Genomic DNA, 15,968 nt, shown 5'->3' with positions numbered 1-15,968 from the left:
GGCCACCCAACCAAGGAGAAGACGAGGATGAAACTTTTGAAAAGCAAATAGCCAATGTTTTAAGGAAGCATGATGTAGTAGTAATGGGGGACTTCAATTCCTCTATTTGTTGAGAGACAAATTCTGCAAAACATGGCCCCTCCAGGAAATTCCTGACTTGTGTGGCGGATAACTTTCTCCTACAGAAAGTAGAGGAAGGAACTAGAGGATTGGCTATCCTTGACTTGATCCTAACCAACAGAGATGACTTAGTGGATAAAGTAGCAGTTACAGGAACTCTGGGGAAAAGCGACCATGTTGCACTTGAGTTCTTGGTTCTAAGGGAAGCAAAAGCCGAGTGTAGTCAAACGCGTACCCTGGATTTTAGGAAAGCTGATTTTAATAAACTCAGAACAATGATCAGTAAGGTCCCATGGCAAGCGATGCTAACCAGAAAGGGAGTCCAAGATGGGTGGGAGCTTTTAAAAAAGGAAATTCTCAAGGCACAATCACAAATAATTGCAACAAGAAGAAAAGGTGGAAGACAACAGAAGAAGCCAATGTGGCTTCACAAAAAGCTTAGGGATGACCTGAAAACAAAAAAGGACACATATAGGAAGTGGAAAGAAGGCCAAGTAACAAAGGAAGAGTACAGGCAGGTAGCACAGAATTGCAGGGATGGCGTCAGGAAGGCTAAAGCGGAGAACGAGCTGAGGTTAGCGAGGGATGCTAAAAACAACAAAAAGGCTTTCTTCAGCTACCTGCATGGTAAAAAGCAGAGGAAAGAAATGGTTGTTCAGCTATTAAACAAGGATGGCAAAACGATAACAGATGACAAAGAAAAGGCAGAGGTGCTCAATTCCTACTTTGGCTCAGTCTTCTTCCAAAAGAGGGTCTATGACCCCCCTGGCAAAGGCGAAGTGCAGGCTGAAGCGGCAGGATTGCAGCTTGAGATCAATAGGCATATGGTCAAGGAACACCTCATTACTTTGAATGAGTTCAAATCTCCGGGGCCAGATCAACTGCATCCTAATAGATGCAGTTGATCTGCATAGAGTAATAAAGGAACTGGCAGAAGAGCTCTCAGAACCACTGTCTATTCTCTTTGAGAAATCATGGAGGACAGGTGAAGTGCCAGATGACTGGAGGAGGGCTAATGTTGTCCCTATCTTCAAAAAGGGTAAAAAGGAGGAACCTGGGAACTACAGACCAGTCAGTCTGACATCAATCCCTGGGAAAATTCTGGAGCAGATCATAAAGCAATCCATCTGGAAGCACCTTGAAAACAATGCCGTGATTACTCGAAGCCAACATGGATTTGTCAAAAATAAGTCCTGCCAGACAAATCTGATCTCATTTTTTGATCAAGTAACCTCCCTTGTAGACCATGGGAATGCTGTAGACATCCTATACCTTGACTTCAGCAAAGCTTTCGACAAAGTGCCCCATGATATCTGGATGAGCAAACTAGCTCAAAGTGGGCTAGATGAAACAACGATCCGGTGGATCCACAGTTGGCTACAGAATCAGACTCAAAGAGTGCTTATCAATGGGACCTTCTCCAACTGGGGAGAGGTAACGAGTGGGGTACCGCTGGGCTCAGTCCTGGGCCCAGTGCTCTTCAACATTTTTATTAATGACTTGGAGGAGGAGGTGCAGGGAATGCTGATCAAATTTGCAGATGACACAAAATTGGGAGGGATAGCTAATACTTTGGAAGACAGAAACAAAATTCAAAGTGATCTGGATAGACTGGAGCACTGGTCAGAAAACAACAGAATGACATTTAATAGGGATAAATGCCAAGTTCTGCACCTAGGAAAAAGAAACCAAATGAACAGTTACAAGATGGGGGATACGTGGCTCAACAACACTACAAGCATGAAAGATCTTGGAATTGTTGTCGATCACAAGCTGAATATGAGTCAACAATGTGATGTGGCTGCAAAAAAGGCAAATGCTCTTTTGGGCTACATTAATAGAAGCATAGCTTCCAAATCCCGGGAGGTACTAGTTCCCCTCTACTCAGCACTGGTTAGGCCTCATCTGGAGTACTGTGTCTAGTTCTGGGCACCACACTTGAAGAAGGATGCAGACAAACTGGAGAGGGTTCAGAGGAGGGCAACAAAGATGATCAGGGGACTGGAAACAAAGCCCTATGAGGAGAGACTGAAAGAACTGGGCATGTTTCGCCTTGAGAAGAGAAGACTGAGGGGAGATATGATAGCACTCTTCAAAGGTTGTCACAGAGAAGAAGGCCAGGATCTCTTCTTGATCATCCCAGAGTGCAGGACACAGAATAATGGGCTCAAGTTGCAGGAAGCCAGATTCCGGCTGAACATCAGGAAAAACTTCCTGACTGTGAGAGCAATACGACAATGGAACCAATTACCTAGGGAGGTGGTGGACTCTCCCACACTGGAGGCATTCAAGGCGAGGCTGGACAGCCATCTGTCGGGGATGCTCTGGCTTGGATTCTTGCACTGGGCAGGGGGTTGGACTCGATGGCCTTGTAGGCCCCTTCCAACCCTACTATTCTATGATTCTATGATTCTATAATCAATTAGTTGATCAATTGAATTGGTAATTTTTGATTTACGATCTTGCCCTAAGGGTATTTTTATATATACAATTGGTTCTGTATGGGTGTGTCTCAGCTAACTTTCGCAGTGTGTGGGGATGGCTGACAGCCACTTCATACCAAAGCTGTCCATCAGAAGCAGTGCTGGCTCCAGGTTTTGGAGGGTCCTTGGGCAAAACACCATCAATGGTCCCCCTCCCTCAGTGAGTCTACCACCAGCTGCTGCTGCTGCTCCTCCTCTTTCTCTTCATTGTCACCACTTTCTTTCTTGGCAGGCAAAGAGCCAGTGACCAGTAGGCAGTGGCATCTGTTGCTCCTCCTCATCCCCATCGTTGGCTGAGCGAGGGGCAGGTGGACCAACAGGTTGCAGTGGTGAAGAGGAGGAGCAACTGCAGGGGGCTCTTGTCAGTGGACCCCTGCTGGGGTGTGAGCCCTCGGCAGGTGCACAACCATCTCTGTCCTTGACACCAGCCCTAATCAGAAGCATTGGGTAGAAAGGTGTTAGGCCCCTGATTCTGTCTATTTTGAAGGGGGGACCCTGTGTTTTAAACACGCATAAACATCACAACTGAGGCACCGCATGTGTATTTTGGGCTTTGGTATCTATACCCCACTACAAAATATCTTTCGACATTCAGTTCTGAATCAAGTTGATGTTGAGTTCAGTTGATGAATGGGTGGTCTGTACGTAAGGTTACAGTCAGCAAACACTCCTGCGCCTGCTCCTCAACTCCAGCTCAAAGAATTAGTGTAGCCAGCTGCACCCTACATCCATATCACTACTTATGTGGGTAGAGCATTCCCCTGCTTATCTCTCTGCTGGACTGATCTAGAGCTGGTTTTGAGAAATGTTGTGTTGCATGCCCTCCTTTTTTGTAGCCCTGTTTCTCCTCAGTCCCCCTCACCACATTGCTTGTTGCATACTGACAACTTCCAAAACCTGTCAAAATCCAGTACAATGTTTTCTTAAGCTGCTGTTAAATTGAACTTTAATTTTTATGTATGAAATGCCAGAAAGTAAGGCCTCGTCTAATACTCTTAGGAAATGTCAATAATGTCATAATAGTGTGTGTGTGTGCGCGTGCATGCGTGTGTGTATGTGGGGTAGGGTAACTATCTTTAATTATCTTGTGGTAAAGTAATGTTTACCACAAGAACATAACATTATTCCCCCTTTTTCTTAGTGCTATATATGTTTGATGCTATAGTGCTATAATGTTTAAAGTAAAGTAAAATCTTTAATTATAAAGATAAGTTACCCTATTATATCCTATTGTGCTCATTTAACGGAACCATTACTTCTCCACCATCCATTGCATTCAGAAAACCACCCAATCTGTATACATTGTAGGGATGTACGAAAGTCACTTACCTTTCGCGGATTTTGTTAATGGTGGGGGGGGAGGCATTCCATCCCTCCCCCCGAAATCCTTGCTGGGGGGGAGGCGCTCCGTTCCTCCCCCCCCCCCGGAATCCTCCGCGGCCGGCTGTGCTCCGCGGCAGCTCCGCGGAGCAGCTGGCCAGGCCCAGTCAGGCCAGAGCTGTCTGCAGCCGGATTTCCGGCCGTGGAGGGCTCTGGGTAAAAAAACAAAACAAAATCACGTACGCAAATGGCGGCGGCTATGGCCGCCGCCATTTGCGTTCCTTATTTTTGCCGTCTTAGTCTATGTAAATGTTTACGTAGACTATGACGGCGAAAATAAAGGGGAACGCAAATAGCATAGCGGGCGCTATTTGCGTCCCTTTTTGATTCCCTGTTTTAGCCTATGTAAATATTTACGTAGGCTAAAACGTCGAATCAAAAAGGGACGCAAATAGCGCCCGCTACGCTATTTGCATTCCCCTTTCTTTTTGCCGTCATAGTCTACGTAAACATTTACGTAGATTAAGACGGCTAAAATAAGGAACCCAAATGGCGGCGGCCGTAGCCGCCGCCATTTGCATACGCAGTTGTTGTTTTTTTTAAAACCCACCCAACCATGATAGGCTACATAAAGATTTACGTAGTGTATCACGTCGTTGTTTTTTTTTTTAAACCTAGCCATGATAGGCTACGTAAATCTTTATGTAGCCTATCATGGTTGGGTGGGTTTTAAAAAAAACAACAATTCTACGTAAAACCTAGCCTATCACGTCTTTTTTTTTTTTACAAGCCTGGAAACGGCGGCAGTGGCAGCCGGTTGGAAGACCAGCCACCGCAGCCGCCGCCACCGGAGCTGCCACCGCCCGGAAGATCCGCCACAGGTAAGTCTCATCCCGGGGAGGATCTGCGGGGGGGGGCGGGGGGGGCAGGCCGTTCTGCCACAGAGTTCGGGGGACCGAATGCACTGGCATTTGGCCTCACCGAGATCCGTGGCGGAATTCTCTGACATCCCTAATAAATTGTTAGTTAAAGCTGCACTTAAACAAGATATTTGCATCCCTGGATCATACCATTGTAAATCAATGTGTTGCATTACCTGCAGTTACCTTCAGGTAACCACTTCTTTCAGGAACACAATTACTAACAAAACGTATTGCATTAGACAATCGTTAACATGTACTTCTACTTCTGTGGTTTATTTAATGGAATGTAAAAAAATGGATGTCATATTCAATACGTATGTACAACGGACTGAAGAACAAGATTCCGTAACTACAAATCTGAGATTCTTACCCCAAAACTGGAGCAGCCTGTTGCAGGACATTTCAACTCTCCTGCACATGGTCTCTTGGATTTACAGTTGGTTCCAATAGAACAAAAGACCTTGATATGCTTGACAAAAGGGAAATTTTCTGGACCTATAGACTCTGACCACTCAGTCCCAATGAGGATGCTTCCTAAGTATTACACCAATCATGCCTGTTTTTTCTCCTAAGGAACTTTCATCTCCAGGCATTCCAGACTGCCACTCCTGAAACCCAGTTAACAGCACAGCTATTGATGAGGGCAGAACCTGAAACATTTAGCTTAAATTATATTTTTAATATTCTGTTGTTAGCCTTTCTATCTTTCTTATACATTTTACCACAAGAACAACTGCATCCACAGCGGATCCAGAGCCTCCTTGTTGCTTTGCTGTTGTGCAGCTTTACACCGACGTGTGTGTGTATAAAATTTATTTGATTTGTACCCCACCTTTCTACCAAGAAGCATGGCACTCAAGGAAGCTTATAATCATAAATAAAATTTGATTAAAACAATAATAAAACAGATGCATTAAAACACAATTAAAAACATAACAGAATAAAAACAGCAACCAGTCGAACAAACCCATTTACATGGCAAAGTCCTTCTTGAATAAAAAGATCTTTGCCTGGTGGTAGAAGGACAGCAGAGAGGGAGTGAACCTAGTCTCCCTTGGCAGGGAGTTCCACAGCCTGGGGGCAGCCACCATGAAGGCCCTCTTTCACATTGCCACCAAATACACTGCTGAAGGCAGAAGTCTCAAAAGAAGGGCCTCTCCTGAAGATCTTAAGACCCAGGCAGGCTCACATGGGAGAAGCTGGTCTTTCAGGTAGATATGTTGACTGTATCCCTATTGGTCTCATATCCAGTCTCTATGGAAATACAACTTTCATAGAAGTCTATCTTTGGGTTCCTTCCCTTCCCAGAATAAATCACACAGTTGCCCGCCAACCCCCATGGCCCAGGTCTGGCTGCTGGGAAAATGTCTTCAAAGGAGCCTTGTGTTCACACCAGGACCTCATGGGTATTTTAGCTGCTTGAATCTGCCTGTTAGCTCTTTGACAATATCAAATGGCTATGGCCAAATGTTTAGGTCAATTTGCACACCAGATGAGTTGTACTGTTCTGTAATGTCAATTATCTGCATCTTTAAACATGTCTAGAATTGACAGTCGGTGTATTTTTTTCCAGATGCAAATCTGTGTTGACCATCAAAGCATTATGATTCCTTCCATTAGTTCATAAAGAAAATTATTCTGTATGTTTGTTTTTGTCTTTAGTATTAATAAAGGAAGTTACACTTCATTAAGCTATGTTGTAAAAAGACAGGATTTATTCTGCTGAACAGGAAGGATTGTTTCCTAAATCACCAAAACATAGAACAATTGTATCATATTGGGTATAGTTTGAGTTGGATAAGGCTGGAATGGAAAGATTTAATAATAAAAAGGCCATTTGGCTTTATTACTCCAATTGCTTCTTAGATTTGATAGAACTATGTATCTAAGTGCCAAATGACACCTTCTGCTAATCGCATAGTTATATCTGAGCCTGATATTTTTCTTGACTCTAGTATAACTGTGTGAGATACCAATTCAGATTGGGACCAGCATGCATTGGGAGGGAAGGATTAAACCTAGCCCCCACCTATTTCCCCCCTAAAATTCACCCTCTCATTGTGGTGGTGGTGGTGGTGGTGAGGATTAAAAAGAAAAATGTCTCCATTGACTCCAATGGAGCCTTTTTTTTTCTTTTTTATAATTTCACCCCTCAGGGGGTGGAATTTCAGGAAAACATGGATGTGGGGAGATGCTTGATTTTTCCCTGCTGGAGCATGCTGGTCCCAATCCAAATTAGGATTACATGCAGTTATGCTAGACTAAAACAAAGCACGAGCCTCAACTACACGCTACATGATTAGTGTGATGTGTAGTTTGGCCTTTAGAGTCTGAGGGAATTGCGATAGGTGCATCTTTACTTTGGTAATGACTTTTTAGGAACTTTATATATACTCTTTCTTTCTTTCTTTCTTTCTTTCTTTCTTTCTTTCCAAAATATAAACAAATAGCTAAAATAGAGAATTCAGAGTCAGCATGGGTATGTGTGAGTAGCATCATAATTTGGCCATACGTTCTGAAACGTGTGCATGATGACATCACAGACATACTATTGCCAGTTTTAATATGCAATTCTAATATCTATAGAAGATGTGCAAATACCCATTGCCTGATTGCCAGAACATGTGTGAATAACCTAAAGTACATTTCTCTCCCCCCCCCCCGCACCTGAATGGTGCCACTGTAGTTTTTTTTGCCGGTGGGGGTTGCTTCATCAGAAACAGAGCATCTGTTCGCAAAGGTACCTTACTTCAAATCCAGATCACAAGGGGAGAAAAGAATCCTAGAGTTCAGGGGAGGGGGGAAAAAACTTGCTGTTGCTAGTATGTGGAACAAAGCACTGAAGAAATCACTTGAAAAACAAGTTCAGGGAATTGCATTCTTGTGATTATGATAGATGCAGGGGGTGGATTATGAAGGAGAAGGGGTAAGAAATGGCAAGGAAGTTCTAAGTCTTAGAACTAAAATCTGAGGGCTTGTGTAAAGAACTAATATGGGGCTTTTATCCTGAGAAAACATACCCTTGGACAGATCTACACCTTGTGTCATATCATTATGATCCCATCATGGTAACCTTCTTGCACATTTCCCTCTTGCACATTTATATAGGACACACAATGACAGTTGTTGTGGTATATTGGATAATGTGGAATAAAAAGCAGGAAATAACTCTACAGAAGCAGTACATCAAATGTGTAATGTTCCCCAACAGTTATCAGTGCACTTCAATACCGCTATAAAGCAGTAGTGTAGATCTAGCCCTTGGCTACGCAAATAAGCAATTCCAAGATGTTTCAATGCCGCCTCTTTGCTCACTACATGTTATGGAAGGCTGAAATCCATTTTCCTGAGCCTGCAGGTCTGCCACAGTTTACCTGACTGCTTATTCCAGGATGAAAGATCAGGGTTTAGGCTGGGATACCCAATTTTCTACACAGATCCTAAGGCCCAAGTCAAATATGGAGCAGGCGCATGTGGTATAGTCCTTCCTTAACTATCAGGTGGAGGAATTTTGTGATTCAGTGTTCCCTCATAATAAAACAACTTTTTTGTTTTGTAAAAAGCATCTAAGGGCTAAAATCGTTGTCCCTGATATATTCACTTTCCTGTGTCATTACTCAAGGAGGCACACACCCTGCTATTTCTGCATGTTTGGATCAGCCCTAGGAGATGCAAAAAGAAGAATGTTGGAAGAGTAAAGTTGGTCAGCTGGGTGTGTTATCATGCTCCAAACAAACACACAGGACCAGAGATATGAAGGTCGGAAAAAGATATAGGGCAACCTTCCTCAAGCAGGTGCCATCCAGACTACAACTCCCTTCAAATCCAGCCAGCATCATGCTGACTGGGGATAATGGGAGATGTAGTCCTATACATCTGGAGGGCGCTGGCTTGGGGAAGGCTGACATAGGATCTGGGATATATTTTTCTGGAGTAAGGAGCTGGCAGTCTTAGCTCATTTTCTTATAAGCACAGGAAAGATCTGGAAACTATATCCTTTCTATATATTTTTCACCTAATAACTTACGGAAAAAGTGATTTTCTATTTGTAAGCCTGGGTTAAAGTTGCAGAATTTCATTGTTAACTTGCACATTTTCATTACTTTAGCTCAGGGCCAGTGAGTAATTCATTTTTCTTTTAGTCACCTAAACGTACAAACAAATACAATGGGCAGCAATTGCTTCTAGTTAGGATTCCATGAAAGGTGGTATTTTACACTGTTCTTTCCAAATATGGGCCTGAACAATTCAGATTGTCATAGGTCAGCTTTCTCTATTTCTAAGGCATGACTAAAAGCCTTCATTTTTGCAGCAGCTGTTCAGACCCAACCATTGTTTCTCTACTGAGGGTCAAGCAAAAAGAGTTACAGCTTTTCTCTTTGTGCAAACCTTCAGCACAAACTTAGATGTCATATGGAAGATGGATCTTCTTGTGACATCTCTTTCTTGACATATTTCTTTGCTTATCTTTAACTCTTTCTCTCCTCCCCTCCCCCTCCTAACAACAGTTTGAGTGAATTTTACTCCATGGAATAGCACTCCTCTTCCAGCACCACAGCCCCAATCCAAGTTGTGCCCACACCCAACAGTTTCCTTTAAGCAAAGAAAACAGTGTTGTGAGATCCAATCACTATGATTCCATGTTGAATCTATTGTGGCCTTTAGTGATAAATATGGTAGCTCTGCTTGCGAGCCCAAATTTACTACTCAAATTAGAATTTGCTTCCACAGACTCAGGGAACTTCCAGAAGTGATTCGTATGTTCCCAGAGTGGCTGGATTTCATGCTGGTCTGGTATTATCTGTCAGAAAGAACCATTGGGAAGCTAGTGTAGTTCCTTCTCATGTCAGCTGCCAAGATAACTCTGGTGCAAGACAAAATCATGGCATTCATTTGGCTAGGTTACCAAAGCATTGTGTGGAATGTAGCCCAAACATGACCCTGTCCCCATGCTACATTCACTGCTGATGAATCTGGTGTATGGATGCAGACTTGTAGGCCAGTCCTCTGTACTTTTACTAGGAACCAAGTTCCATTGGCTTCAAGGGCACTTACTCCTAGGTAAATGCATACAGGATTGTAGCCATAGGCTGCAAAACTTAGGCATGCTTACTTGAACGTAATCTCCACTGAACTCAGCAGAATGTGCTTGGAAATAAAGACACATAGAGTCCAGTGTTTGCATATCTAGCAGTCCTAGGGCACATGATGCAACCACCTTGCTAAAGCTAAGCAGGTGTGTAGATATGGTCCGTATCTGGATGGGAGACAACCTTTAGTCTCCTCTATGCTGCCTTGAGTTCTACAGTGAAAGGAAGGAAGGATATAAATGCAAAGAATCAATAAGTATTTAGACTGCAAAACAAAAGTAGAGTGGTTAATGGCCAGCCAAGCCAAATCGTCTGTAATTCTGCAGAAACCTGACTGTCTGTAACTTACAGTTATGTGTGCTTGCATTTACAGGGCATACATTGTAACAGACTTCATGGGCATCAGGAATGAAAGTTTTATGAAAGTAGCAGCAGTGGGGACCTGGATGGGAGACTTTGTCACAGCTTGGATGGTAAGAGGTTTTTATAAAAACCAAACTGAAAGTTAAACAAGAAAAGCATAATTGTTGATTGAAATCCAAAATAGCCCAAAGGCCTTGAACAGCACAACTCAAAGCAAATAAGCCCCAAGGTAACAGTGGTATGATGGAGAACAGCTGGATATGTCTGTGCACTGAAAATACAAAGCTGATATAGTTAGAAATTATACTTAGATGCTGAATTGTTCCCTTGATGTCAATAGGAATCCTGGCTAAGAATCCAAGACACTTATTTCATATTGGGTGTGATGTTGAATAATAAAAAGATAATAGATGTTGCCAGTGACTGGATTAAAAAAAAGGGGGGTGGCAGAGGAAGCCAGTACAAACCTCCCTCTGTAATTCAAAGCTCCACTTCCTTACCCACCTTTAGAAAGTGATGGGTTTTAAACCTGTTTTTTAGTGGTGCATTAGGCATTAGGAGTTCAGATTCAATAGATAATTTTTGTTGCCATTTTTATTTCTGTTTCTGTTTTTTGAAATAATTTAAAGAAATAAAAGTGTAAAATAGATTTGCTTTCAGAAACGTATGTTAAGAGGCATTCTGAGATGTATTTTTAACAGCACAGAAGAAGCGATGCCTCTTCTAAGACGATGCTTGCTGCAGCACATGCCTAGATCATCTACATCGTCTAAAAACAAAGTATGCTTCTTTCCCCGTTTAGGGCTACTATTTCTTTCCCCCTTTAGGGCTACTCACATTAAATTTTGTGCACAGTTTCAGGACCAGCATCAAGGGTGGGCATGATCGAACACCTGCTGAGCGCCCACACCCCAGCAGGGCCCCATTGGCAAGAGCCCCCTGGAGTTGCTCCTCTTCACCATTGCAACCTGACTCTCGCTCTGGCTCAGATAGTGGCCCAGTTTGCAGCACATGAGGGTGGTTAATAAACCACTTGTTAACCACCCCCTCACACACTGGTCTCAGGCCAGCTCATTTCTCTAATTACGCTTGCTGGGCACAGTTTCTCCTGATGTCCGAACCTGGTTAGGAAACCACCCAGAACCCATGGCCTGTTTTAGGGTTGTGGGGCGGGGTGTTAACCATCCCAACCATCCACCCTCGCCAAATTCAGACAATATGAGCTGAGGGCATTAATTATTGGCAATTTGGTGTCCATGGGCACCGCAAGCCACCATGGCTTAAATAAGCCACAGTGGGCTGCAGTGGTCGTGTGAACCAGGCCAGTGTTGGTGGTGGTGCGGAGGAGGAGCAGTAATGCCCCGGACTACTGGCTCACTGGTTCTCTACCTGTCAAGCAAGCAAGCAGCAGCAATGCTGAGAAAGAGGATGAGGAACAATAGCAGCTGGATGGCGATGAGCAGGTGGACTCACTGAGGGAGGGGTGCAATTGGAGGTGTCTTGCCCAAGGGCCCTGAAAAACCTGGAGCCAGCACTGCAGACTTTCATCACGACCATAAATATGTTTACTGATCTTCAAGGAAACCAGTTCCCAGGCACATATGCAGCAACCTTCCCCAAACTGGTGCCCTCCTGATGTCTTGGACTGCAACTCCCATAATTCTGAGCCAGCATGGCCAATTAGATATTTTAATATGTTAACCAGGGCATATGTAAATGGGACTGGCTTGTTGGTCTTTCACTACAAAGAGTTACTATAATCATAGAATAGTCATTGAATAGTAGGGTTGGAAGGGGCCTATAAGACCATCAAGTCCAACCCAATATTTATGTGCAGTACCACTTGTTTTACTTTGTACAGTTTCTAGTACAGGGAATTGGACGAGGATAGACTAAACCACCCATTTACTCTATTTCATTGCTGTGAATACTTCATTTCTGGTATGAGAAGATGGTTGTGTAGCTTACCAGAGCTTATCATCTATTTGTTGGACCCTTAGTCTTACATGCGCTTCAGAGAATTTCATACCTATGCCCTATGTCTAACATGGTTTCAACTGTCTATATTTTAAAGTTATGGAAGTCTTATCTTGAGCCTTTCAAAATATCTCTCCAATATTCTTCTTTATGAATATTATTTTTGTTTTGTATTTGACAATGTGCTGCCTTCTCTCCAGCTAGTCAGTATATTCAGAAACATAAATATAACTGTCAAGTGTCTTCTATTGCCTTTAGGAAGTCTTCTTTTCCTGCACGGCACCAAGAATAGTAGAAATATAGTCCTTTCCCATAAGAGATCTTATTTCCTTAAGAAATCTAGAATCTTATATGATAAAAGCTCAAAAACAGTTCTACCTGAACAATCTTTTGTGCTTCCTCACCCAATCCTTTACTCATTAACACTGGATTTAGACTAAGTTAGTTACATTTTGTTCCCATTGAAATCAATAGGAGTTAAGTCATGACTACAACTAACTTAGTCTGCATCCAACTTAGTCTGGATTCAGGAAAAACTTCCTGACTGTTAGAGCAATACAACAATGGAACCAATTACCTAGGGAGGTAGTGGGCTCTCCCACACTGGTGGCATTCAAGTTGAGGCTGGCTGGACAGCCATCTGTCAGGGATGCTCTGACTGGGATTCCTGCACTGAGCAGGGGGTTGGACTCAATGGCCTTGTAGGCCCATTCCAACCCTACTACTATTGTATGATTCAACGCATGCAGCAATGTGGGGTTACCAGAAAAAAAATCCTATGCAAATTAGGGTAATTAGGGTGATTTGCATAGAAAAATTTTCTGATGGCCTAGAGTAGCCTTCCCCAACCTGGTGCCCTCCAGATGTGTCAACACCTAGCATTCCTGACCATTGGCCATGCTGGCTGGGGCTGATGGGAATTGAAGTCCAATGGATGTGGAGGATACCATGTTCGAAAGGACTGCCCTAGAGAGTTATCTAATTTAGCATGTTCATTTATATTTGTTTATTTTATAGATTTATATTCTGCTTACCATATCTAAAAAATATAACTTTTAAGTGGTTTACAAAGGAAGATAAAGTACATTAAAATACATAATAATAAATACACTGTTGTTTGCTAAGGAAAGATGCAAGGATTAATAGCAAGCACTACTGGAATTGTTATTTTTCCAGTTTTGGGGGAAATCATCTAAATATTTTAAATCTGTCTTCTACCTGTTACGTATTTGCAAACCCAAACTGTGATAAAAAGAAAAATAGCATAAAGGATGCCATTTCTTTTAACGTTTCAGTCTACAGCTGTGTGTCAATGCCATGTCCAAAACAAATTACGCTATTTTGATTTGGTGACCGTGAAACAGAAGCACACAGCAAATCAGCCATTTGGACAGATTTAGAACAAGAAGTACATCCATGGATGGATGTTGGCATCTCTCTTAGTTTTCCAGCAAACGATTCATCATCCATAGTTGCAGCTGAATATCCATGAGTGTGGTCTTCTTTTCACTGGTTTTGCTCTCTAGTTTATATATAAAGAAAATAATTGTATGATTTAAAGGTCACCAAAGATCCGATCCTGATCATCTTTCAGCAAGCTCAGATTACCTGAAAGCCAAATGAATGATTAGTTGTCAGCTAAAGTGCATCAGGCAATGCATCCAGGCTAGTGATTAGAAGTCCACTAATAAAATGGTAGTGGCAAATATCACCATTATAACTGATTCAACCTAATCCAGAGCCTGGGGTAAATGGTCCAATGCACATGAGCTTTGGGTTTCCTGATTTACTTTGACGAAGCAGGCAGCTATCTACAAACCAGCAAATCAATACAAAAATGGTCCCCACTGAATTATATGGGGATACCAGCATGCAGCTTTCTACTCACACAGAGCTACCATAGGATATTGCAGGATGGGTGCAATTTTTGTATATAATCCCATTAAGAGTATAGGCTACAATGAAAATATTTATAGTCAATGAAAATATTTATAAAGCATCACATCTCCATTCTATGATTCATTAGTAGAATATTTTAATAACATAAAATGGCCAACTAAACATAAAATGGACATCTCCCTTCCTTGCTTTTCAGCTCCTCAGCTAATTGCAGTCTGAAATTGCTCATATTCAGTGGTGGGATTTTGCAATGTGTTCTACCTCCCTATGACCTTGGACAGGGGTGTTGAAACTTAGGCTTGTGGGCCAAATCCGGCCTGCGTGGGGCCCTAATCCAGCCCTCCGAGGTCCCCCAGATGACCACATCCCCTTCCTCTGGCCTCACCCCCTTTTCTGTGACTGCCAATCAGTTGTTGCTTTCCCAGCTTTTGCATATTTTCCCCCACTCTAAAAGGTTGAAATGATGGCCCTAAGGCTTAGTTACTGGCAGTAAGGGCGCTAAGATTAAACAAGCTGCATTTGGGGTACTTTGGCCCTCCCTTTTTGCCTTTGGCTCTGTCCTCCTCTGGAACTTCTCTGAAATCAAATTTGGACCTCGGGATGAAAAAGATTTGACACCCCCTACCTAGGAGGCCTTCCAGTGTTAAAGGGATAAATAAAATATAGCCAATTTTTACCCAAATAGGGTTACTGCCACCACTCCCTGTTTTGCCACATTCCCTGAACACTGTAGGCAGGATTGAGGGTAAGGCACCATCAGGGAGGATGGTAGGGAAGTCTTTAATAAGGCACACTGTGGGGTTCACTGAATTCCCAAATGGGCTTATTTTGTTCATAGGTCAAAAAGACAGGGTTTTCAGTACTGCTGTGGGCCTTGTAGGTTATAGCCAGGATTTGATTAGAAGTAGCCTGGAAGGGCTTGGGCCTATTCAGTTTCTGGAATGTCAGAGTCTGTGTGAGCTTATCTCTGTCAGTGTTCTCAGAGCAGAGGCAGGGGGAGTCACCCAACTCCCTGTCCACCTGCTGGTCTGGCCTTGGCAGGCAGGGAGGCTGGAAGCTGTCTGTGAGAACCTGACAGTTGTGGGGTAGGGTTTGCAAAAGGGTCACCCAGGTTGAAGCATCACTGCTGGAGGGCTGAGCAGTGCCGCCCTGTTTAGACAGGGGCCTTGCTGAAAGGCTAAAGGCCCTTGTCTGTCCAGGGATCTCGAGGGGATGTCCTACAGTCACACTGTAGACTTTTAAGCTGATGCAAAGGCGAAGAACCTTTGCTAGGAACATCTCATCTTCATTGCCCAAAGCCTTCTCTGTTTGGATCCATCATCGTCTGGGCTTTTGGAGGCACTCTGCATATGGACTGGAACTTTGGATTGTTAAGGACTTGCCATGAAAAGTATTGTGAAGCTTTTCATAGATGTAAACTCTCGTTGCTGTGGATTGTGTGTCTGTGTTTGTAGTCAGCTCAGTGTATGGCAGGCTGGGTTTGAACTACGACTTTTGGACTTCCCTGTGCCAGAACTCATGCAGTGTAGAGTTGCTGATGTGAAAGCAGTGGCCTGGAACCAGTCACGGTAGTAGTGTTTAGCTTTGGACTGTTCTGGAATTACATAGAGCCTATAGCTACTGACCATCAGCTATATGATTTCTGAAGAGTGTAACCATTAAGCTTTTGCCATGGGATTCCCTGAAATAAAGAAATCTCACTGATTTGGGTGTCCAGTATCAGATTGCCTGAGCATGTGTGCTGGGGGGATCGGGGAACCTGACAGCATGTTCCTAGCCAAACCAAAAACACT

At 43.2% G+C, this 15,968-nt stretch overlaps 1 protein-coding gene across 1 annotated transcript in view; it reads left to right on the top strand.

Annotated features, from left to right (window-relative positions):
- TMEM117 (transmembrane protein 117) overlaps positions 1 to 15,968 on the top strand; it is a 325,750-nt gene that overhangs the window by 140,314 nt on the left and 169,468 nt on the right. Inside the window, exon 4 of the mRNA XM_084810666.1 lies at positions 10,310 to 10,409. Within this exon, the coding sequence (XP_084666792.1) occupies positions 10,310 to 10,409 (100 nt within the window). The remainder of the gene's footprint in view (positions 1 to 10,309; positions 10,410 to 15,968) is intronic.

The sequence above is a fragment of the Heloderma suspectum genome, chromosome 7 (genome assembly GCF_057233095.1).
Source record: "Heloderma suspectum isolate Gila_16-S chromosome 7, 16-S_ref, whole genome shotgun sequence".
Lineage (NCBI taxonomy): Eukaryota > Metazoa > Chordata > Lepidosauria > Squamata > Helodermatidae > Heloderma > Heloderma suspectum.
Note: the sequence above shows the minus strand (reverse complement) of the source record. Positions and strands in the feature narration are given on the sequence as shown.